This window comes from Diabrotica virgifera, chromosome 8 (assembly GCF_917563875.1).
Source record: "Diabrotica virgifera virgifera chromosome 8, PGI_DIABVI_V3a".
NCBI classification, from domain to species: Eukaryota; Metazoa; Arthropoda; class Insecta; order Coleoptera; family Chrysomelidae; genus Diabrotica; species Diabrotica virgifera.
Window position 1 is genome coordinate 188,671,269 of NC_065450.1, and position 25,027 is coordinate 188,696,295.

The 25,027-nt window shown below is 32.9% G+C and overlaps 1 protein-coding gene across 1 annotated transcript in view; it reads right to left on the reverse strand.

Moving 5' to 3' along the window:
- LOC126890075 (serine protease inhibitor 27A-like) overlaps window positions 1–25,027 on the reverse strand; it is a 157,234-nt gene that overhangs the window by 43,741 nt on the left and 88,466 nt on the right. The window contains exons 4-6 of the mRNA XM_050658905.1: window positions 18,792–19,008; window positions 5,596–5,810; window positions 1,439–1,624 (exon numbers count right to left, since the gene is read on the reverse strand). Of these exons, the coding sequence (XP_050514862.1) occupies window positions 1,439–1,624; window positions 5,596–5,810; window positions 18,792–19,008 (618 nt within the window). The remainder of the gene's footprint in view (window positions 1–1,438; window positions 1,625–5,595; window positions 5,811–18,791; window positions 19,009–25,027) is intronic.

Consider the following 25,027-nt stretch of genomic DNA (forward strand, 5'->3'; position numbering starts at 1 on the left):
AGTCGATACATAAAATCTCTTCGCTTAGAATGAATAGGACATAATATACAGAAATGTCCACACTCTGATATGTTGAGAAGGACATCACTATGGCCCAGGTGTAGAGGATGGCCTACAAAAAGAAAGCTGGATGATGCAGAAGAAGATATAAGAAGAATGAATCTTAAAGACTGGAAAGTTCAGAGCGTCACGATAGCAGCAAGATACACAGTAAGCTATAAATTGCACAAAAAAATGTACTTTCACGGTATCAGAGGTACTTCTCTAGAACTAAATAAATAGTATCTAACTACTAGATACCAAGCAGTCAGATATGGAAATTGTCTCTCTGAATTTAAGCATGTTAAGCGTGGAGTTCTACAAGGTTCTGTTTTGGGCCCTCTATTATTTATTATATATGTTAATGACTTGCCCAATTTTATGGCTTCACGTAAAACAGCATTATTTGCAGACGACACTACTTAAATTTTTTCTTACAGAAATCGTCCTCTTTTAGAAACCACTTCTACGAATATAAATTCAAATGCTCAATCATAGTTCGCAGCACATAAACTCAGACTAAATGACAACATAACTCAAAATTTATTATTTCATCTAATCCATTCGATGGTCGTGTGGAAAAAATACTGTAAAATTGCTGGGCATGAGAATTGACAACACACTGACTTGGTATAACCATATTGACCATCTCAAAGGTAAACTTTCAAGTACTTTATTTTTACTTAGACAACTAAAGCTTGTTACAAGTTGATACTTTAAGAACAATTTACTTTTCTCTTTTCCATTCGTTTTTAAGCTATGGCATTATTTTGTGGGGAAACTCTTGCAATGCACTAACAATATTTAAATTGCACACAATTACACATTATCTTATATATTTTATATACAGTCGGAAAAATGAAAGAATACCCATGAACGATTACATCAATCACTTATTTTGTATTTGCTGTCTTTTTCTATAACAAACGTTTGTTATTTATAGAAAAAGACAGCAAATACAAAATAAGCGATTGATGTGATCGATCATGGGTATTTTTTCATTTTTTGACTTGCTACAATTCAACTTTTTTTTGTAAACGTAATCAATAAATTTTTGAATCTTTGAATCTTTAAATGACATAGAGAAGTAATCTACCTCAACCAAGAATAGGTTTTGGAAGGTCATGGCATTAGCTATAATCCCTAGAGATTGTAATAATGAATGAATCTCCGTTAAAAATCGATTAAAATTTTATAGATGCACTTTGTATTTGGTGCACATTCTCTAATTAATTTTCTTTAATTTATTTTATTAACACCAGTAACATCATGTTGACGTATTTTAAATTAAATTACACAAAATGTCAGTTAATTACTCTTGAAATAGGTGTAAATAAGGTCTAATATAACACTAAAAGTGAATTAAAGTGATTATAACTCATACACCTTTATTACTTACCTCTTGTAAAGTTCTACTAAACCTCGCTTGAAAATCGAAGCGAAACTTGGGGATCGTGACATTAACAAGACGTTGATCCATCAAATACAACAAACTTTTTAAGTTATTTATGTTTATTTGCTTAATTAAACTTGGTAAACCTCCCTTCGAGTTCGGTAATAATATAAACATGGAGTAGCGCCCTCCCTAAAATGTAAACTTAATGTATTAAACTATCAACTAATAATGAAATGAAAATGAAATAATATGGGAAAGTTAGTGAGTATATACAGTCGAACCCGCTTATTAGAATGCCTGTTTTAGGAATATCTCGGTTTATGGAATGGAAATTTATATATCGCCGGTTCGGAATAAGAATGATGTAACTGCAAAAAGCCAAATTTCTCAAGAGAGCAAAAAAACGATTTTTAAATATTTAAAATAGGGATTAAATGAGGAGTAATCGTCCAGGAGCATCGGTATGGTAAATTTCATTATCTTAATTTAATCCCACCCCTATTTACAACCCTTTTTACAGTTACGTCATTCTTCATCTAAATTTTTTTAAATATTTAAAATAGTGATTAAATAAAGAGTAACCGTCCGGAGCATTGGTATGGCGTTTATTCTTACAATGATAACTTTTAGTTTCATCTCTATTTGATGGATTCGACCGTTACTTGATGGAAGTTCATTTTATCTAATAATAAAACACTGAAAACGTTTGTTTTCTATACTTCCACAAAATTTATTATAACTAAGTGACTACAGCTGTTTCGGCAGAGTGCCTTTCTCAAGTGATATAGTTTACAATGTATTTGCCTTTTTAAGTCTTCAACTGAAGAGATTGAGGAGTGGGGAGCTGTTTGTCTCGAGTTGGTCATTCAGAATTATATCTGTATTTTTCAGTTTATTAATTGCCATTCATCAGATTCTAAAAAAGATAGCTTAAGGCCTTTATTTTGAATATGCAGAATTTGAAACTCTTCATTGAAGGAATGATTATGATCTAGAAGGTGAAGTGCGTATGTAGAAGTGTCTGTTTTTCTATTGTTGAATGCCCTTTTGTGTTCTGCTATCCGTTTGTCAAAAGTTCTGCCAGTTTGACCGATGTACGTTTTCGGACAGTCACCACAAGTTAGTTTGTACACACCACTCTGTAGTTGCTTTCTCTTTCGGCTTTTATTGTTCTTAATATATTTGATTAAGTTGTTGTTAGTTCTGAAAGCTAGTTAGTTAGTTGAAAGTTAAGTTGAAAGTTAGAAAGTAAGTTGAAAAACAAAAATAGCCAGATACATAAAAAAGAAAGGAATAACACCAGCTTTCAGAACTAACAACAACTTAAGCAAATATATTAAGAACAATAAAAGCCGAAAGAGAAAGCAACTACAGAGTGGTGTGTACAAACTAACTTGTGGTGACTGTCCGAAAACGTACATCGGTCAAACTGGCAGAACTTTTGACAAACGGATAGCAGAACACAAAAGGGCATTCAACAATAGAAAAACAGACACTTCTACATACGCACTTCACCTTCTAGATCATAATCATTCCTTCAATGAAGAGTTTCAAATTCTGCATATTCAAAATAAAGGCCTTAAGCTATCTTTTTTAGAATCTATGGAAATTAATAAACTGAAAAATACAGATATAATTCTGAATGACCATCTCGAGACAAACAGCTCCCCACTCCTCAACCTCTTCAGTTGAAGACTTAAAAAGGCAAACACATTGTAAACTATATCACTTGAGAAAGGCACTCTGCCGAAACAGCTGTAGTCACTTAGTTATAATAAATTTTGTGGAAGTATAGAAAACAAACGTTTTCAGTGTTTTATTATCATCTCTATTTATCTAAAAAGACTATTCTTCTTCTTCTACGGCACTACAGCCCAAATTGAGCCTTGGCCTCCTTTTTTCTTGCCTCCACCCTTGCCTGTCTGTGGCTGCTCTTCTCCATACACGGACTCCTAAAAGGGCTTGTGCGTCGCTGTTTACTGTGTCTTCCCAGCGCTTTCGCGGCTTCCCAACCGGTCTCTTTCCCTGCATTCTAGCATTCAGTGCTCGTTTTGGTAGCCTATCCTCTCCCATTTTTATCACATGTCCGGCCCATTGCATAAAAATACTATTAAACACCGGAAAATGTCTTATCTGGGACATATCGTCGGTCTAATAGCAAATTGCCTAAGTCCATTTTTTGCGATAATTGTTTTTTGGTGTCATCTAGTAGTAGACGGTAAAAGCTACCGCCTGACAATTCCCACAAGCGCCATTATTATTTTATTTCGCGCCAATTTAGCTAAACGAATTTTGCTGAAGTCCAAACGTTCTTTCCCATTCATACGAATATTGGCTATGTCAGATGTCAGTGTTTCTGAAGTTGTTTTGATTGAAAACGTTAGAAAATGTAAGTAAATAAATATATTTTGATTATTATTATTATTATGGATATAGTATAATAACTAGAAAGTTTGTGTAAATATTTTGTTTAATTCTCCTTCTTTTAGTTCCTATTCGTTTCGAATACTGGCGATCATTCTGGCTATAATTATTTTATTAACTGATGCTTTAAATATATTAGTTGTTGTTGTGAAAAACCATTTCCTCAGGTTCTTTAACCATGATATTCTTCTTCTCCCAATTCCTCGCTTTCCGAATACTTTACCTTGAAGAATTACCTTCAGTAATCTGTATTTAGTGCTCTTTCTTGTTATGTGTCCGAGATATTCTAACTTTCTCTTAGATATTCTCTAGATATTCTCTTAGATATTCTCTAGATATGCTCTTAGATATTCTTAGATATTCTCCTAGATATTTCTCTTAGATATTCTAACTTTCTAACTTTGTTTAATTAATTTTGGTCAATTATAATTGCATGGAGTTAGGCAATTTTCTCTTTTTTACTTTTGTTCCAAAGTTTTTTGTCTCTCCATTAAAATTTTCAATTTGATACTTAGGCAATTTGCTTATTAGACCGACGATATAGTGAGGGGCAGTCGATATAAAATATTACAACTGATCCTTAAAGGCAAAACAGAGGGCCGTAGAGGTGTAGGAAGAAAACAAGTTTCTTGGTTAAAAAACATTCCTGAATGGAATCAGATATCAAATGCAGGAAAATTCTTCCATATTGCGGAAGATCTAGAAGCCTTTACAATGGTTATCGTCAACGACGTATAATTCTGATATGGCACGTGAATAAGAAGAAGAACAACATATTACAGTGAAACCTCGATTATCCGTCAGGGCACCGGACCAAGGGTATGACGGATAATCGAAAAGACGGTTAACAGAACATTAAAAAAATTGAAAATTGATAGTACAACTCTCAAATTTTATTTACATATATATTTTGTTTTAAAAGATAAGAGGAATTTTTGTTTATACAAACGAGTCAATTTGGTTTAAAATATTCTGAAAGCATTGTTTTACTGATGCTTCACATTTTTCCTAATACGCTTAAGATTATGCAATCTACTTTATTGACTTCCTCTTGTCAAGAATACCACTCGATGAATTGTTGCATGTGCGATGAAGCTTCTCTATATAGCCCCTTTACGCAAATCTTTGTCAGTTCAGTCAGTTGCAATAACATCATCGACATCGCCCCCACAAATTCCGAGTCTGTGTCAGCTTCTGAATCTGTTTCATCCGCCTCTTTTGCCATTTCAATGATTTCATCATCTATCAGCAATCGATAGAAGTTTGCGTCCTTATCACAAATTAACGATTCGTTTATGTCATCTTAAGTCAACGAAAACAAAACAGTTGATTCAGCCATAACTTCATTCGTAACCGCACTGCTACATTTCAGCAAATTTCGTTTGGCTTAACGAAGTGCTCAAACAAAATGAATTGATGATCCAATTTTTGCTTATGTAGCCAATACAACTTACGTACGGACCCTGACGGTTAACAGAGGTGACGGTTAATGGAGAGACGGATAATCGAGGTTCCACTGTATATAAATTCAACATTTGTTTCAAATACTAGTTTCTTTTCACCAATCAAACTTGTTCGTCAAAATACTTCAAAGTAAAACACAATATTGGTAAAGAAAATATTTAAAGCATAATCATATTCGAAATTCTACTGTTTAATTTTATCCAGTAACTAATATTAAACCGTCCAACCAAAGTTTTCCTTTAATAAAGATAATAAAATGTATAAATATTTACCTTATAAGGCAGTCTTAAAATTTTAGCGTCCAATAGGGGAGATTCATGAAAATAAAATTTATCTTCTACAGCCATAAACCGAGCTTGAATGGAAAAGAAATTGTTTCCATCTGGAACGTAAAATTTATCTACAGTCTGGAAGGGAAATTGATATTTCCAAGTCCCTTTAAAATACACAGCGTTGGCTATTACCATTAAAGCGTCTGCAAGATCAGCTGAAAATATATAGTTGTCATTGAGTAACAATAAAAAATGGGTCAGTCGACAAAGTGGGGTGTAAAATACAGTGTGAAACGGTGCAGTAAAGTCGTTATTTTGTATTTATAAAGTAAATGCCGACCTTGGCTTCTAAAATTGACAAAATTGTGATAAATTTACAAAATTATCAATCAGCAGTTTTAGGCCTGGATCCCGTGTACCAAAAAAAGTTTAAATAGCAAGCTGAAAATTTGCTAATGGCTTAACACAAAAAATGAAGGAGACTACAACAGATATAGAGAAAAGACAAGAGAATCAAGACATAAAATCATTCAAAGTAAAAGAGAGATCTGGGATCGAAAGTGCCAAGAAATCGAAGCACACATAATAGGAGGACGAAAATGCAGTGAATCATAGAAATTTCCGAACAAGATCAAGAATAACGAATTACGCAACGACAAACTACAAATAATACCAACAGATAAATGGGTCCAACATTATAAGAACTTATTAACTGAACAAAGGCCCGAATACTCACAACCAACAGAGGCGGAAATACAAATTGTAGGGAAGAAATAAACATAAACAGTGTAGCAGTTAAAAATGCAATTAAACAACTAAAAAAATGGAACATTTTCGGGTCCAGGTGGGATCAATGCAGAACTACTGAAAAATGGAACTAAAAAACTTTTCGAATCTCTGGCATATGTATTTACAAAGTACATCAATGGGAAGAATGTACCCAGTGACTGGAAAATAGATTAATTATCATCGATTCATAAAAAGGACAATAAACTAAAATGTAGCAATTATCGCGGAATATCAGTAACAAATACAATAAGCAGAGTATATACAAAAATTTTAAGAGAACTGATTGAACAAGAATACTCAGGATACGAAGAAGAAGAACAATGCGGGTTTAGAGCTGGAAGGTCCTGTACGGATAATGCATTTTCGTTAAAACAAATCATCGAAAAAAAAATTAGAACGGAATAGGCCAATACACCTAGTTTTTATAGATTAGCAAAATGCATATGATGATATACCGATACCTAAACTATGGGAAGTACTGCAAAACTCCAACATTAACTTTACTCTTACTCTCATAAAAGCTGTCCAAAATTTATACAGTGACATGAAATCTGCAGTAAAATTAGGAAACAAAATAATAGATTTGTTTACAGTCAACAAAGGTCTACGACATGGATGTTGTATATCACCGAGTCTGTTTAAGATTTATGTCGCCAAAGCCCTTACAATATGGAAAAGAAAATGCAGTGGAATGGGCATCCAAATCAACGACAACACCTGCCTGTACACCCTTCAGTTTGCAGACGATCAGATAATATGTGCAAACGATAAAGAAGATTTGGAATATATGACTCGCATATTTAAGGAAGAATACGAAAAATGGGGACTGCAGATGAATGTAGAAAAAACACAATATTTATGCTTAGGTGGGGATTCAACTGATATGATATTGGACAATAATCAGAAAATAGCTAGCTGTGATAAATATTTGGGAATTAAGTATTTGGGAATTAATTTCAACAAGAAAGGTACTGACGATGCAGAAATTAAGAGCAGAATAAATAAAGCAAAAACGATAATTAAATCATTGAACGGAGTTTTGTGGAGTACCGAGATAGATAAACAAAGAAAAATGAGAATATACAACACCATGATTAAGAGCACATTGGTATACGGATCCGAAACATGGAGAATAAAGGAAGACCAAAAAAAGAAAAAGAGAAGCTACTGACATGGACGCTCTAAGAAGAGCAAGTAGAACATCGAGATTGGACCGGGTTAGAAATGAGGAAATAAAGCGAAGAATGAATTTACAGGAAACGGTTGTAGAATGCATTGAGAAGAAACAATTAACGTGGTACGGACATGTTAAGAGAACGGGGGACGAAGGACTGCCAAAGAAAATTATGAAATGAATACCTACAGAAAACAGGAAAAGAGGAAGGCCAAGAACGACATGGATACAAGGTGTAAGACGATCAATGAGTGTGCGAGGATTAGAAGATGAAAACTGCAATGATAGAAGATATTGGCAACAAGGCATCGGACAACGTCGGAGGACGTTTTGAACCCGAATTTATATATATAAAATTTGTTAATACCATGGACGTGTTAATAGCTTAACGGTGTCTAGTCGGAAAAACTTTGATGTACGGGAACACTGAAGCAGGGAAGTTTTATTTATGGAACAGGTTACAGGCTTCGAACGTCAGGATACGAAAACGTCCCATGTATTTTGTCGGACACAATTCCAATTGTATTGTTTGTTATATCGTGAACTAATATTTGTTGGAATTTTACCATGCTGTACAGGCGGGTAGTTAGATGCAACCTGATAGATCTCCCTCGGTCTTCTTTGCTCCGGCGATTCGTTGGCTTGCAAATTGCAGAAGCAACAACAAATGGTGTAACCAGAAGATTAGTTCTAATATAGTGTTATTTTCAAATTTTTTTTATTTATAAAATACAGCAGCATCCACCTTGATGGTGATTAGCGGCGGCTACAGAATACAATGCTAAATTCTATAAAATATTCCTGTGGATTTTATAAATTTTATTATATTGTCCGTTGAACAATTAGTGCCTAATACAATAAATTACTTATACAGTTAGGTATGTTGAACATGGAGCGATAATTGGCAAAACGGGGGCATACAATTAACAAATGATTAACAGTAATTTGTACATTACATATTTCACATACAGGTGGATCGCTTTTAGACAGTAAATATAAAGTAAGTCTCTTGTGTCAAATTCTTAATCGAGTTATCACCAACTGTTTTCTTCTGTTACGAGTTGACAGTTCCCAGGCTGTAATGTCATTTTTAATTAGTCTCAGTGACGTTTGAGATGATTGCCATTCGTTTTTCAACTTGCACAAAACACGATTCTTAATGTAAGCTTTTATATCACTCGCGGTATTTCGACACTCATCGTTTTCTATATCGGCACATACGGCAATTTCACTCGCGCACTGGTCAGCTTTTTCGTTGCCTGCAATGCCAATGTGGGATGTTATCCATATAAATCTGATTCGTCTAGCGTTTTCTTGAGCCTGCATCAGTTCGAATTTAATGTGTTTCTCAATAGGACCTTTGGGATAGATCTGTTTAAGGGTTTGAAGAGCGCTTAGTGAGTCACTTAGGATAACTGGATTAGAAATGTCATTAGAATTGATCTGCATGATAGCTTTGAGCACTACATAGAGCTCAGCAGAGAAAATCGAAAAGTAGGATGGGAGACGAAATTGATAAGTATTGCTTGGGGTAACGAAGGCAGTACCTACTCCTCTCTCACACTTTGATGCGTCTGTAAAGATTTTGTATCAACACTCATAATTCTCTTTGAGAATTAAATCTAGATGGTGCTGGATCTCTGCATGACTAATAATATGTTTGTTAAATTGGCTTAACGCAGTATTTATATTTGGAGTATTAATTAACCAAGGTGAGGGGTTTTCAATATTGATTGGAAGAATATCTGGGAATTCGACGTCGAGACATCTCAGGTAACACCGTACTCGCTCGTAGTAAGGTTTATGTTTAGTACTCTTGGTAAAGAGATTTATATATTGTTATGATCTACTTTTTATTACTTTAATATCACTTAATCTTTATTTGATTACTCCAATTAATTATTTAATCAATTATCCAATTGTCGCAAATCATACAAAATAATTAATAAAAAATCTCAGGGTGCCTTTTTATAATACAAAAAAAATATCTAAATTATCTTATGTTATACTTATCTTCTCTCGTGGTTTTAGTATCTCTTAGTTGGTTCTAATCGGGAAAAATTATTAGGAAAAGGAATTAAGAGGAAACAGTAGCGATCAACAGGTAGTGAAAACGCGTTCCAAGATTGCGGCTGTAATTTTGAATATTTTTTCGAGATATTTGGCACACGTATTCGTAATATAATAAAGAATGGCGGTACAGAGCCCAATTTGAAAAATATATTAATATGTGGAAATTACTCTGTAATTAAATACAATATTAAAAAAACGAGCCAGTACCGCCATTAAGATGAACAAAAAAATACACTTTTTTCAAATAAACTTTTTTATCCGAAACCTAGATTTTGTATCATTTTGGAACTACTAAAATTTTTTATTTCATTAGTAGTTCCAAAATGACACAAAATCTAGGCATCGGATAAAAAAGTTTATTTGAAGAAAGTGTATTTTTTTGTTCTTCTTAATGGGGGTACAGGCTCGTTTTTTTAATATTGTATTTAATTACAGAGTAATTTCCACATATAAATATATTTTTCAAATTGGGCTCTGTACCGCCATTCTTTATTATATTACGAATACGTGTGCCAAATATCTCGAAAAAATATTCAAAATTACAGCCGCAATCTTGAAACGCGTTTTGGCTACCTGTTGATCGCTACTGTATCACCTTAAATAGAAATATAAAATAAGCATAAAGAATTTTATTATCAAAATCAATACTCTAAAAATCGATCAAATTTAAAACCTGTGGACACAGCTGTCCGAATGAAATTTTTACCACTTAAATTTATTCTAGTTAAAATAACAATTTATCGGTTTGTTCCCGATGACTTTGATAAAACAAGCTAAACAAACAAATTTAGGTATTCGCAAATCTACCTACACTTCCTATTTACTTTTTGAAATATTGGAATCTTAATTCATATGCTTTTACTCAAAATTTTAGTTTCCGAACATCAAAATATCTTTCACATAAATTGACTGACCTTTTGCTCACTCACTCTGATGTCTTCTCTTGACCCAAAACAGCTCTCCCTCGTTGACTATGTTAGGCTACCCATCAAAGCCCTCTTCGTTCTCAAGCTTCAAATCTATAAGCATACCAGCACCAATTCTCCAACAAAACGCAAACTCCAAAAAATTATCTCCTCTCCTTCTCACAACTATACAGAATCAAAGAGGTATTTCGTCTCAATTTGATCTGTCTCTCGTTCCACTTTTCAGCTCTATTCTCCACTATCAAAACGCCCACTGGTATTTGCTATCTAACTATCCACGAAAACGTTGACTGCTCTTCAGCGATGCCAATCATATAATTAGTTCCTCTTTCAAAAACTATCTCAACATTCAAAACAAAACTTTCCCCATTCCAAAGTGCCTAGCCAATGAGAAACATTTATCTCCCCACCTTCCTCTCGTTACATTCGGAAACAAAACAGTCATTCTTTCAAAAATATTCCTACTCAAACTTATGACTTTTCGGAAATTATAATTATCTAAATATTCCTATCATTAAACAAACATATTTAAAATTCCAAACTTTCTTTACCTCAATTTCCTAAGAACTAATTACTGTGGCATGCATAACAAAACACCGTTATAATCTCCAAATACCCTGAACAATTTAGGGTCTGTTCATATCACTTTCTTTCCTAATGTTTTATTTTTCAGGGAAAAAACTTACTAACGATAAATCACTTCTTAAAAACTACTTATAATACATAGTTACAAATCAATGTACAGGGTGGATCAAATTTATGTGCCCGCGTTATATTAAAAAAAAATAAAATTTTTATTCCATCTTTGATTGATAAATTGAAACACAATAATATTTATTAGTGAATGTGTTATTGAAAAGAAGTTTGTTTACGCTTGAAGCTATTGACGTTGCATATAACAGAGTTAAGGAAATTCGTCGATGATATAAGGAAGGCTCTCCACTTTCACTATATAAACTTTCTACAGGTGATGTTCGGAATGCACCAAGAGACAGTCTAAGTGCTGTATTGTGTACAGAGTCTAGCTGTTTTAATAATGTGGGGGATCCAGAGGCGTAGGCAATTGATCCATAATCTAGTTTTGATCTTATTAACATTCTGTAGAGAGTAAGCAGGGTGGAGCGATCAGAGCCCCAATATCTATTTGACAATGTTCTCATTAGATTAAGACCACTACAGTACTCTTCGAACCCCAAATAAAATTATGACCATTAAAGTCGCCTACAATGATTTAGGGAGACGGTATCTCTTCGATAAGATTTTTTAAATCTTCGTAGGTAACTGAGAAACTAGAATATAAACATTGCATATATACATTGGAGCAGGAGCTGTAATCTCTATAACTATAGCTTCGATATTAGTATTAACGGGAAAATCATTTGCAACCAAAGAATTTTTAACAAGTGTCATAACTACACCTGAAGAATAATTATTGTCATGTACTCTATCTTTTTTAAAAACGTTAAAATATTAATTTAGAATTATAGTTTTTTTTTGTGAATTTAAATTTGTTTCTTGGAGACATATTATTTCGATAAAAAATTCAGAAATAAGTTTTTGTAAGGTAGGTAGTCGATGGAAAAATCCATCTATATTCCATTGAAATAGCTTAGTTAATTTTATTATATGGAAATATAAATTTACTGACTACCCTGAGATGACTCACCCTCGGATTCAGAGACCTCGTTATCTAAGTGTCGTAGGATTTTCTTTCTGAGAGCCGTGATAAAACGTTTGGATGATCTATTTTGCAATTGTGGATAAACTTCAGTTAACATGTGGTGTAATCCCGTTAGGTTGGTAGTGACATCTTGAATAATTATATCAATAGGGTCTTGCGCGCCAGTAATATTGCTAATAAGAAGGTTCAGTTGGTCAAAATTGAGGACAAATACGGGTGAATGATTTTCGATAAAAGTTTTGGTAGGTCCAAGATCATGTGATTTTGATGATTTCGTTGCTACATGCTCCTCGTCGCTTTTAATCTTCTTGGCTTTAAAGGTTTAGATAAAGGGTTTTTCTGTATGACTTGTTTCTGGAGAAGTGAGAACCTCATTGTTACTACGTTTCGACTGAAGGTCGATATTAATGGCTATGGAGCGGTCCATGGAGCTAACTTCTTGACTTTCTTCTATATTGCGATTGTTCAGATTATTTGCTGAGCTTTCTTTGACACGAATTTGTTCGTGAGATAGAATTGTAGTTGTAGGTTGAGGCATAGTTTCGGGTGAGGGAGAAGAGATGACTGTTATTTGAATTTGCTATTGATTCCATTTTATCGGGACAATTTGCGGCGATGTGCCTAGACTTTTTACAGGTATAAGAGGCCATAGTTTCTACGAAAATTCAATATGTTTTATTATCAAAGTCTACAAGGAATGAGTCGGGTAAGGAGATATTGTGACTAACGTATATTTGTCTTCTGAAGCTCAAATATGATTGTATTCAGGAAGATTAGAAATGATTTTTAGGAAGGTGACTGAGGAGAGAAGATTAAGTCTTATTTTTTGTAAATAATCAGTTAACAAACTGTGTGGTATACTGGGATATACGTTTGATAAAACGATACGTTCGGCTGGAGAAATCAGTCTTCTAGCTTGTACAATATTATTCTCGATTTTTATTTGTCCGTGCTTTTGCATAAATTCGTCCACCAGTTGTTTGCTTGAAAGGTACATACATATCCGATTGTTTGATAATCGAGACGAAAATATAATATTTTTTGGTTGAAATAGATTGCCCAACGGAATTAAGTAATCTTGAAGTTTCGTATTTTCTAAGGCGCAGAAGACAATCGCTTGCAGTTTCGACGAAAAAGTTGTAGAAGTTGCTGATGAATAGATTTTATTGGTATTTGTCTGCAGTTGTTGTACATGTTGCGAGTCAGAGAGGCGAGAGACTCTGAATGTTGGGTTCCATTTTTAAATTTAACACGAGACATGTTTTCAAAACTAATACGGACCTGACCAGTAATTAAGCAGGTAATTAAACCAGTAACAAAACTGGAATAAATTGTATCATGTTGATGTATATCGTACTTTATTGATGTTATTAAATAAGAATTAGCCAAAACTGGTTTACCACGTTATATTAATAATACGATGGATGTACTTACTGGTATCTAATAAACTTGTCACTGAACTATTTATAAATAAACTGTTACTCTTTCTGCACGAAATTTGCAATTTTGTTAAGACCAGAAATAAACACACGTTTCGGTAGGTCATTCAGGGCCATACTCTCTATTTTCAATATTGTTAATATTGAAATTAAAACTTTCGTTCGTTTGATTTGTTATCCTTTCATTAAACTCTCATTCAAAAATCAGTCTGCTATTTATCACCAACATAATTCCTGTCATTTGACATGTTCTACGTGTCGGGCTTATTAAAATGCCCAACATATTTGTCTCACAAACATTTTTTCATACATTACATAAAGTTTGCTATTGAATAAACTTAAAGACAACCTGCTAGTATTCACGATCATAAACTTTCATCAGGATGACACGTTCCACAATTAAAACTTTCCCTGTTGCAGTGTTCCCATACATCAAAGTTTGTCCGACTAGACACCAATAAACTATTAAAAAATTTTGAGCTTGCTAACCTAGCCTTACTTTACTTAGCCACACATATTGAAAACAGAATAATTTCTCGTGGAACAGCCTTCGAGTATCCAGCTCACTCACCTGATCTGACGACACCTAATACATGGGCATGCATTTAGGAAATCTTGAAGGACTATGTGTTTCAAAAGTTACGCCAGCAGATATTGGAGAGCTAGTACAAAAGATAGTAACCTGCTTTCAACAACTGCAGTAAACCCTCTTATAAATATATAGTACGTTCTTTAACGGTAAAATATTGCAAAACCTCTAAATTTTAAAGAACCGCTTGGAATGATATGAAAATTGGTATACACATAGGTAATAAGTCAAAGAAAAAAAATGTTATTGGAAAAAGTGATTATTGTAAAAAGAATCGCGAAAAGCACCCCCTAATTAGCATATCAAATAAAATTAATCGTTACCGCTTCACAAGTTATTTTACTTATTTATTCTTTATACGATCTGTAAGTCTCAGCGGTTCAAAGTGCTTATTTATTTTCCCTTCCAAATCCTGAAAGTCTAAACGATTATTTCGTTAATGTGAGTAAAAATATAACAAGATCCCATTTCCTATCTCCCTAATTCAAGAAAGGTCTCGAATTCATTCTATTTAAAACCACTCGATAACTCTGAACCGACCCAAACAATCATTTGTATCAAAAGCAAATCATCCTGTAGTACTGATGGACTATCTATAAAAATTTTCTCTAATCTCACAGAAAATGTGTTGGAAATCCTCGTCTTACTAATTAATGATTCCTTCGAAAAAGGTAAATTTCCAGAGTGCCTAAAGACAGCCATTATTATTCCTCTTCATAAGGGTGGTGAAAAATCTAATGCCTGCAACTATAGACCTATTGCCTTACTAGCGGTACTCTCTAAAATTATTGAGAGATCCATTAAAACTCGACTTATGTCCTTTATCGTTGATAACAACATTTTATCTCAAAATCAGTTCTGCTTTTTCACTAATAAATATACCACTGATGCCTTGTTGTCTGTACTACATGAGGTTTATCAAGCACTAGACAATAATCTTTATACTGCCACTGTTTTCTGTGACTATGCCAAAGCTTTTGATTGTGTAAATCACGACATCTTGATTAAAAAACTAAATTTCTATGGAATTAGAGGTATTTCTTTGAATTTCTTTAAATCCTACTTGAATAATAGAAAACAACTAGTTAGAGCAAATTATACTGACTCTAGTCTCAAAAACATTGTATGTGGAGTACCGCAAGGTTCAGTATTGGGTCCTCTTCTGTTCCTTATCTTTATAAATGACATAACTAATTTAAAAATCGATGGGAAAATTTTTCTTTTTGTTGATGATACCAGTATCACTTGGAGCAACTCAACTATTGCATCTCTTCATGAAACTATAACTTCGGATCTACTGACGATAAAGACCTGGTCTGACTCTAATGTACTCTCTTTTAATATAGATAAAACAGTAGCATTATCCTATAAAGAAGCTCTTCAACCTTTGCCTCTTAATAGCAGCCAAATCAGTACCGTTGATTCTGTAAAATTTCTTGGTATTTTTTTAGACAGCAACTTCAAATGGTCCCTTCATATCGATTCGTTCAGTAAGAAACTCGCCTCAGCTTGCTATGCAATAAGATCTGTCTCAAGGGAACTCAATTAAGCATCTTCTAAAATAATATATTTTCGTTGTTCGAGTCTCATCTTCGATTATGGTCTTCCTTTTTGGGGTTCTAGTACAGCTGCTCAATTTGATGTTATTTTTAAATTGCAAAAAAGAGCAATAAGATACCTGTTTGGCCTCAGAAGATCTACACATTGCAGAAATTACTTCAGAAATCACGGAATTTTAACACTTCCATCTTTATATATTCTAGAAACGGTTTGTTTAATTCGTAAACACCTTCATGTCTTTCCAGTAAGGCCCAATCATATTTACTCCACCAGAAATTCAATCTTTAATATTTATTTACCGATCCCATCCACTGAGTTAGTAAAGAAATCTATATTATATTCCGCAAAAAAAACTTTACAACCATCTCCCTTTACAACTTAAATCTGCAACATCTTTCCCAAAGTTCCGTAAAATGGCAAAAGCCTATCTATCTAAAAGACCATATTATTCGATAGAAGAAATTTCTTAATGAATAACTAAGAAAATTGGGTTTCATACGCAGTAGCTTAAACTGTCAATTCCTAATGTTGTATTTTATTTATTGTAAGTATGTTCAATTTGCAATTTATGTAAATTTTGCAATTGTTTTTGTCTTTGGATTTATATCATATTTACTGTATATTGACGATTTATCTAATTTTAGTAAATTGTAGTTGTTATAATTTGTTATTTGTTATTTGTTGTTGATATTATTTTTCTTTTGACTGTATGTAAGCTTTGTTCATAAAATTGTAAAAATTTTCAGTGACAATAAAGCATATTTCTATTTTATTCTATTCTATTCTATTCTATTCTATTCTATTCTATTCTATTCTATTCTATTCTATTCTATTCTATTCTATTCTATTCTATTCTATTCTATTCTATTCTATTCTATTCTATTCTATTCTATTCTATTCTATTCTATTCTACTCTATTCTACTCTATTCTATTCTATTCTATTCTATTCTATTCTATTCTATTCTATTCTATTCTATTCTATTCTATTCTATTCTATTCTATTCTATTCTATTCCATTCTATTCTATTCTATTCTATTCTATTCTATTCTATTCTATTCTATTCTATTCTATTCTATTCTATTCTATTCTATTCTATTCTATTCTATTCTATTCTATTCTATTCTATTCTATTCTATTCTATTCTATTCTATTCTATTCTATTCTATTCTATTCTATTCTATTCTATTCTATTCTATTCTATTCTATTCTATTCTATTCTACTCTATTCTACTCTATTCTATTCTATTCTATTCTATTCTATTCTATTCTATTCTATTCTATTCTATTCTATTCTATTCTATTCTATTCTATTCTATTCTATTCTATTCTATTCTATTCTATTCTATTCTATTCTATTCTATTCTATTCTATTCTATTCTATTCTATTCTATTCTATTCTATTCTATTCCATTCTATTCTATTCTATTCTATTCTATTCTATTCTATTCTATTCTATTCTATTCTATTCTATTCTATTCTATTCTATTCTAGTCTATTCTATTCTATTCTATTCTATTCTATTCTATTCTATTCTATTCTATTCTATTCTATTCTATTCTATTCTATTCTATTCTATTCTATTCTATTCTATTCTATTCTATTCTATTCTATTCTATTCTATTCTATTCTATTCTATTCTATGCTATTCTATTCTATTCTATTCTATTCTATTCTATTCTATTCTATTCTATTCTATTCTATTCTATTCTATTATATTCTATTCTTGAAAAGGGTGTAGTTAAAATGGCTTGAACGAGTCACTAATCCCTAGTGTATGCAAACTTTGAACAGCCATAGCATAATCGATTTTTGTCTAACAGGAAAACAAAAAGTCCAAAATATTCAGAAAAGCAAAACGTACATTTTATTACTTCTTGAGATTTTTGGTATTACTAATAATTTTTAAGTTATTTTGAAAAAGAGCATTTAAAAAAAAAAAAAATTAAAATTTTATTTTAAAACGATTTTTTTTTCAAAAATAAGCACGTTGAATCGATGAAACTTACAGATCATATAGACACAACATAAATAAAGCAACATGTGAAGCGGTAACGATTAATTATATTTAAGTTGTTAATTAGGGGGTGATTTTCCCGATTTTTTTATGCCAAATCAAAACGGACCAACTGTATTTTGAGCGTAACATGCTCACATTTGATGGCAGAATATTTTTTTTATAAAAATGGACATACTTAAATCTTTTTAAACTCTTTAAAAAAGTTGTAAAGTGCTTCAAATTTTTTTTCAAAAAGTTTTTTTTCAAAAAGTGCTTCATTTTTTGGTTATTTCACGTTGAAATATATTTATTTGAAGTTTGGCGAATATGAACCTATTTTTCTTTAGCTATAACTCTGCTTCTACTAGGTCTAGAGACTTCATGTATACACCATTTTTTTCACTTTTTTAGAAGCTACACTTTTACTAACAACGGTTTTTTTCGATAGAATACATACTTTTTGCGAAAAATTGTCTAAACACGTGTTTGCTTTGTTGAAAAATGAACATATTCACTCGCAAATAACTCAAAAAGTATTAACTTGGTGAAAAAACTGTATAGAATAAAAGTTGCTTAGAATTAGGCATTTTATCGAATTTCGGACTTATTTGGACGTATGTTTTTCACCCCCGGGAAAGGATAGAACTCACCCCCAGGGCAAAAGCACACATCGGCACAATATCACTTTTTTTCTTTGACATGTTGGCTATGCGTATGCCAAATTTTATGTCAATTCAAACGGTTCTTTAAAATCTACAGCAAAAACCGTCAAATAATGTACTACTTAATATTAGATAATCTGAAAAATCGATATGAAGCGTGTTTGCGCCGCAGTGGTGTAAACTTCGAATAATGTAAATTATGTAAATTAAAAAATAAATATATAATGTCCACTTTCCATACTGTATATTTTATTAAATACTGTATTTGACCACATATGGTAGATTAAAGAAGCTGTTATTGGTACCTGGATCGATTAGTTTGTGTATCCTTCCATTTGTTTGTTGTTCTGCCCACGAGTTAATGGTATTTCCCGCTTCTTCTTTATTAGTAAAATTTGTTAATACGAGCTCGGTTTTAAAGAAGTCTTTGGCAATACTCGCAAATTTCTGCTGTGGTGCGACTGGGATATCTAGAAAAACTCGTGTTCCTAAATTAAGAGTATATTCTGGAGATTCGGCAACCTAAAAAGATATAGAATGTTTGTTTGGTCAGAAACTGCTATAATTAAAAAATTACAGTAAAATATACCACTACAAAATTAATTTTATTCGGAGATCGGTCTAAACATGGTATTTATCTGTTTAGTCAGGGGCGAACTACAATAACATTTTCATTTAGCTAGAATACCAATTTGAGGACCCAGAATCGATTCCTGGCACTTATAAATTTTTAAATTTCTAATTTAATTGAGCTGCCACCGTGCTTCGGAGGACACGTAGAGCCGTCGGTCCTGACTATGTAAATGGTCGTTTAGTCATGTTAGGGGCGTTAGAAAAATCTGATCAAAATTTACCAAACGCAATTTTGTTCATTTTTTCAAAAGGAACAATTTTCATTTTGGTAAAATAAAGTTCAATAATTTAGGAGATATAATCACTAAAACAATTAAATTGCCACTAAGAAATTATCTGACGGATTTACATCCTGGTACCCTCGAAAAATCGAATCTAAGCACCAAAAAAACATAAAAAAAAAAGTCAAGGTATCGAGGGGATATAGCCCCCCTGGTATCCAGACTAGACAGAAAATTTTATAAAGGTAACATTTATGTAAAAATATTTGACAATTATATTCATTTAATTTTTTTACATAATAAAAAATCATTGTTAAGTATTAGGTACAGATGGTTTCAGTTTTACATAATAAGGAATATGAATGCATGACCTTCATTAATAGATTTTTTTACCTTTTCCAATAAGTACTAAAGATACGCGTTAAAATGTTTTTTACTTTAAATAATTATAGTATTTCTTAGTGCTATTAATTATGGTAAATCTATTATACAATAAAACCACAAATGTTTATAGAAAAAAACCGGTATTCCTGTCGTAAAAATTTGTTTCACGCCTTCACCAGTAGATAAGTACACACACCACAATACAATTTGTCAGGTAAAGATATAATTATTGTTAGTATAATTTATACATAAAATACTAAGCATCTATACGCCTGAATAGATTCGTAGCATTAAATATAACAAATTTCCAATTAATTCACGTGTATAAAGTATAACTATTACGTGGCGCGAAAATGTATTTTCATTTTGATGGAGAATAAAATTCTAGTTTTATTTTAAAAGATTTTTTTTATAATATTTGCTAAATTTGAAGTAAAACGTGCCGCAAAAGGTTAACTTTGATATAGTTTGCATTTTGAGGCTCTTTTGTGGCGCGTTTTACTTCAAATTTAGCAAATATGAAAAAATCTTTCAAAATAAAACTAGAATATTATTTTCGCGCCACGTAATATTTATATCAGTTCTTTTGTAGTTGGAATATTGTATGCGCCACTCATTTTTACGGCGTTTAGCGGTTTTTTATTCTTATATCAGAAGTTTTTTAAAGTTTTTTATACAGGGTGTCCCAAAAGTAGTGGAACGGTCGAATATTTTGCGAACTAAACATCGGATCGAAAAACTAAAAAATACGTGTTCAATCATTTTCAAAAATCTATCCAATGACACCAAAAACCAACCCCCACTACACCCCCTGGAGGTGGGGTGGGGGTTAACTTTAAAATCTCAAATGGAAACCCCCAGTTTTTCTTGAAGATTTTAATTTGTTACATAAAAGTAAGCAACCTTTATTCAAGATATTTTTTCGAACTGTGGATAGATGGCGCTATAATTGGGAAAAACGATTTATCCTGATACCATAGGTAAATTATAGAAACGGTCTAATATCTCACGAAGTACACTTCCAAATGAGAAACTAAAAAGAAGATTTTTAATCTTTTTCGAAAACCTATCGAATAACACCAAACATGACCCTCCAACCCACCCCCTGAATGTGGGGTGGGGGTAACCTTAAAATCTTAAATAGCAACCTACACTTTTTATTACAAATTCGAATCCGTCATGAAAAATTAAGTAACATTTATTCGAAACATTTTTTAGAATTGTTAATAGATGGAGCATTAATTGGAAAAATTAGCGCCATTATTAGCGATTTATTAGCGCCATCTATCAGAAATTTTAAAAAATGTTTCGAATAAATGTTGCTTAATTTTTTATGACTAATCCGAATCTGCAATAAAAAGTGGGGTTGCTATTTAAGATTTTAAAGTTACCCAGGGGGTGGGTTGGAGGGTCATGTTTGGTGTTATTCGATAGGTTTTTAAAAAAGATTAAAAATTTGTTTTTTGGTTTCTCATTTGGAAGTGTATTTCGTGAGATATTAGACCGTTTCTATAATTTACCTATGGTATCAGGATAAATCGTTTTTTCCAATCATAGCGCCATCTATCCACAGTTCGAAAAAACGTCTTGAATAAAAGTTGCCTACTTTTACGTAACGAATCCAAATTTGCAAGAAAAACTGGGGGTTTCGATTTAAGATTTTAAAGTTACCCCCACCCCACCTCCAGGGGGTGTAGTGGGGATTGGTGTTTGGTGTCATTGGATAGATTTTTGAAAATGATTGAAAACGTATGTTTCAGTTTTTCGATCCGATGTTTAGTTCGCGAAATATTCGACCGTTCCACTACTTTTGGGCCACTCTATATATTAAATGTATGAAGTTGAACGTAATGTTTCTTGACTACACGTTAAGCGTTATAAATGGTCACCCTTGTCGCATTCACTCCCAAATGATATAGTAGTTACGACACCAGACTTGTGATAAGACAATCCGAGTTCATATTCCAGCCATTTAATAATTATAATCGGCAAACGAACTCGGATTGCCCTATCAAACTTAGCATCGTAACCACTACAACTACATAAACCATTTTGGCAATAATGGTTAAATGGATTATACTTTTGGAGCTCGATAACTTCTGAATGGCTTAACCGATTTTGATCATTAAACATGAGTTTGAAACGTATTGCAAAGTAGTATCTGATGAATCCAAGGTCAAGTATGATAACTGAAGGTATTACAGGAATTTTTGAGCTTGAATAACCGTTTTCCCATAAGAAATAGATTTGATCATATTTATGAAGCCTATAACTTAAAAATTCAAATTTTCCCAGATATGAGGTATACGCGTCTAGAGTCCTCCTACAAACGCTCAGTTATTGGAGCAATTCGTAGGTCGACATTTTGAGTAATTGTCGAAAAACCAAAGTTTCCAAAGTTTAATTTTTCAGTTTTTCAGCTATACTGAGACGCCTACTATACTATACTGAGAACCTAAGATATATGCGTCCAAAAATATGCCATTTTGTGTCTACCTAGCCATATAGCTGGCTTATGGGTAGTCAAAAGTCACAAACTACACCGGTTCTGAATTGACCCTGACCCCCTCTTGAAACACAAAAAAAAAACTTCAAATCGGTGAAAATTTTACACACGCACATACATACATACATACATACATACATACATGCATACATATCCACAAACATTTTCCCCTTTTTAAATAAAAATTGAGTCATACTTCTGAGTTCGGTAACTTTTAAATGGTATAATCGATTTTCAAAATTAGACATGTTAGACATTCGTTAGAAAGATAATGATCAGTGCTATCGGAAGCCGAAAAGGTCGGACTTAAATTTTTTAAATTTTTGGAGTCTTGTGGACCAGAACGAAAAACGGACCCTAAATGCATTACCATTGCGAAAGATCCAATTAGATGCAAGCTCGTGGTAGAGGGCAAACCCATAGAACAGCTAAACCAGTTCAAATATCTAGGTGTAGATTTATCAAGTTACCATGACTCAGCCAGAGACCTAAGAGGACAAATAAACAAGGCAGCAGTCATGCTCGGATGTTTGAGAGATGTGGTCAGGAATAACCCATATATGAGAATGGACGGCAAAGTTAAAATTTATAAAACTTGAATCAGACTTGCTATGACCTCTGGTATTGAATCAAGAGAAGACACAAATAAAACCAAAAATTTATTACGAACAGCCGAGATGAAGACACTATGAGCAATTGCAGTGAAGACAAGACGGGGTAGAATACGAAACAACATCATAAGGGAACAATGCGGCGTGCAAGATGTAGTAAGATGGGTAGGCAAAGACGAAGAGAATGGTTAAGTCATGTAAAAAGATTGGAGGAGCACAGACTACCAAGAATTGCGCTAGAAGGAAAACCAGCTGGTAAGCATCCACCGGGGACACCACCAAGAAGATGGAGAGATAGCTGGCAGTCTACCTCTCAAGAAATACTTCAACGTCGGAATTAACAGATCGACATATGTACAACAAGTATAAGAAGAAGAAGACTCATTAAGCTAATGGTCCGGAAATCACTGCAGAATACAGATTTTGTTTCCTTTGGTAAATATAATACAAGAATAAAAAACCGCTAAACGCCGTAAAAATGAGTGGCGCATACAATATTCCAGCTACAAAAAAGCTGATATGATTATTACGTGGCACGAAAATGTATTTTCATTTTGATGCAAAACAAAATTCTAGTTTTATTTTAAAAGATTTTTCCATAATATTTGCTCAATTTGAAGTAAAACGCGCCACAAAAAAGTAACTTTGATATAGTTTGAATTTGGAAACTCTTTTGTGACGAGTTTACTTCAAATTTAGCAAATATTATGGAAAAATCTTTTAAAATATAACTAGAATTTTGTATTGCATCCAAATGAAAATATATTTTCGAGCCACGTAATATTCATATCAGCTATTTTGTAGCTGGAATATTGGGTATCAGGAGTTTTTCAAAGTTATATGTAAATTAAATGTATGAAGTTGAATGCAATTCTTGATTACACGTTAAGCTTTATAAATGGTCGCCTTTGTCACATTATCTCCCAAATGATCTAGTGTCCATAGAATGTACACTAGATTTTTTTTCTATTCGAAATAGATTGAAAAAAAATATTGGGATGGCCGGTAAATGAACTCGGATTGCCCGTTGCCAGATCAAATTTAGCGTCGTAACCATTACAACTACATAAACCATTTGGGGAATAATCGTTAATTGGATTATACTTTCTAGCTTAATAACTTCTAAACGGCTCAACCAATTTTGATCAGTAAACATGAGTTTAAAACGTATTGACAAGTATTATCTGATGCATCTAAGGTCAAGTATGATAACTGAAGCTATTACAGGAATTATTGAGCTTGAAAAACCGTATTTTCCCATAGGAAATAGATTTGATCATACTTATGAAGCCTACAACTTAAAAATTCGAACTTTCCCGGATATGAGGTATACACTGTCAGATTCGTCTAGAGTCCTTCTACAAATGCTCAGTTATTGGCTCAATTCGTACGTTGAAATTTTGAGTAATTGTCGAAAAACCAAAATTTTCAAAGTTCAGTTTTTCAGTTTTTCAGCTATACTGAGCCGTGTGTAGGTATGGTCTTGACCGCTTAAGCACCATTTGAAAGATTAACTCAACGCTATTGATTTGGTGTATTTGCGGTTTTCCTGTCTCTCCTTGAACTCAAGATATATGCGCCCAAAAATATGCCGTTTTGTACGTACCAAGTCCTATAGCTGGTTTGTGGGTGGTCAAAAGTCACAAACTACACCGGTTCTGAATCGGCCCTGACCCCCTCTTCAAACACAGAAAAAAATTCAGATCGGTTTAATTTTTCTACACACATACATACATATTACATACTCGTACATACATACATACATACATACATACATACATATCCAATCCACAAATATTTTCCCCTTTTTAACTAGGAATTGAGTCATATTTCTGATCTCGGTAACTTTTGAATGGTATAACCGATTTTCAAAATTAGATATGCGTTGGATCAGTAATATTAGAAGCCGCGAAAGTCGGACTTAAATTTTAGAAGTTTTTTGGAGTTTTGGTGACGAGAACGAAAAACAGACATTAATTAGGAAGGGCCGTAAAATCCACACCCATGGACCAAAATGGATGCTTGACATCTGAATGGGTAAGTCTTTTCCTGAACTTTAAGATGGGAGTTGGCCCAACTTTCAATTCAGTTAGATTTAGAAAATCGAAAATTTCGTGTATATATAGTGTCGCCTGTAGGGGGGTTGTGCGCCACTGGTGAAAACTGCCGTTCTCTGGTAATGTACA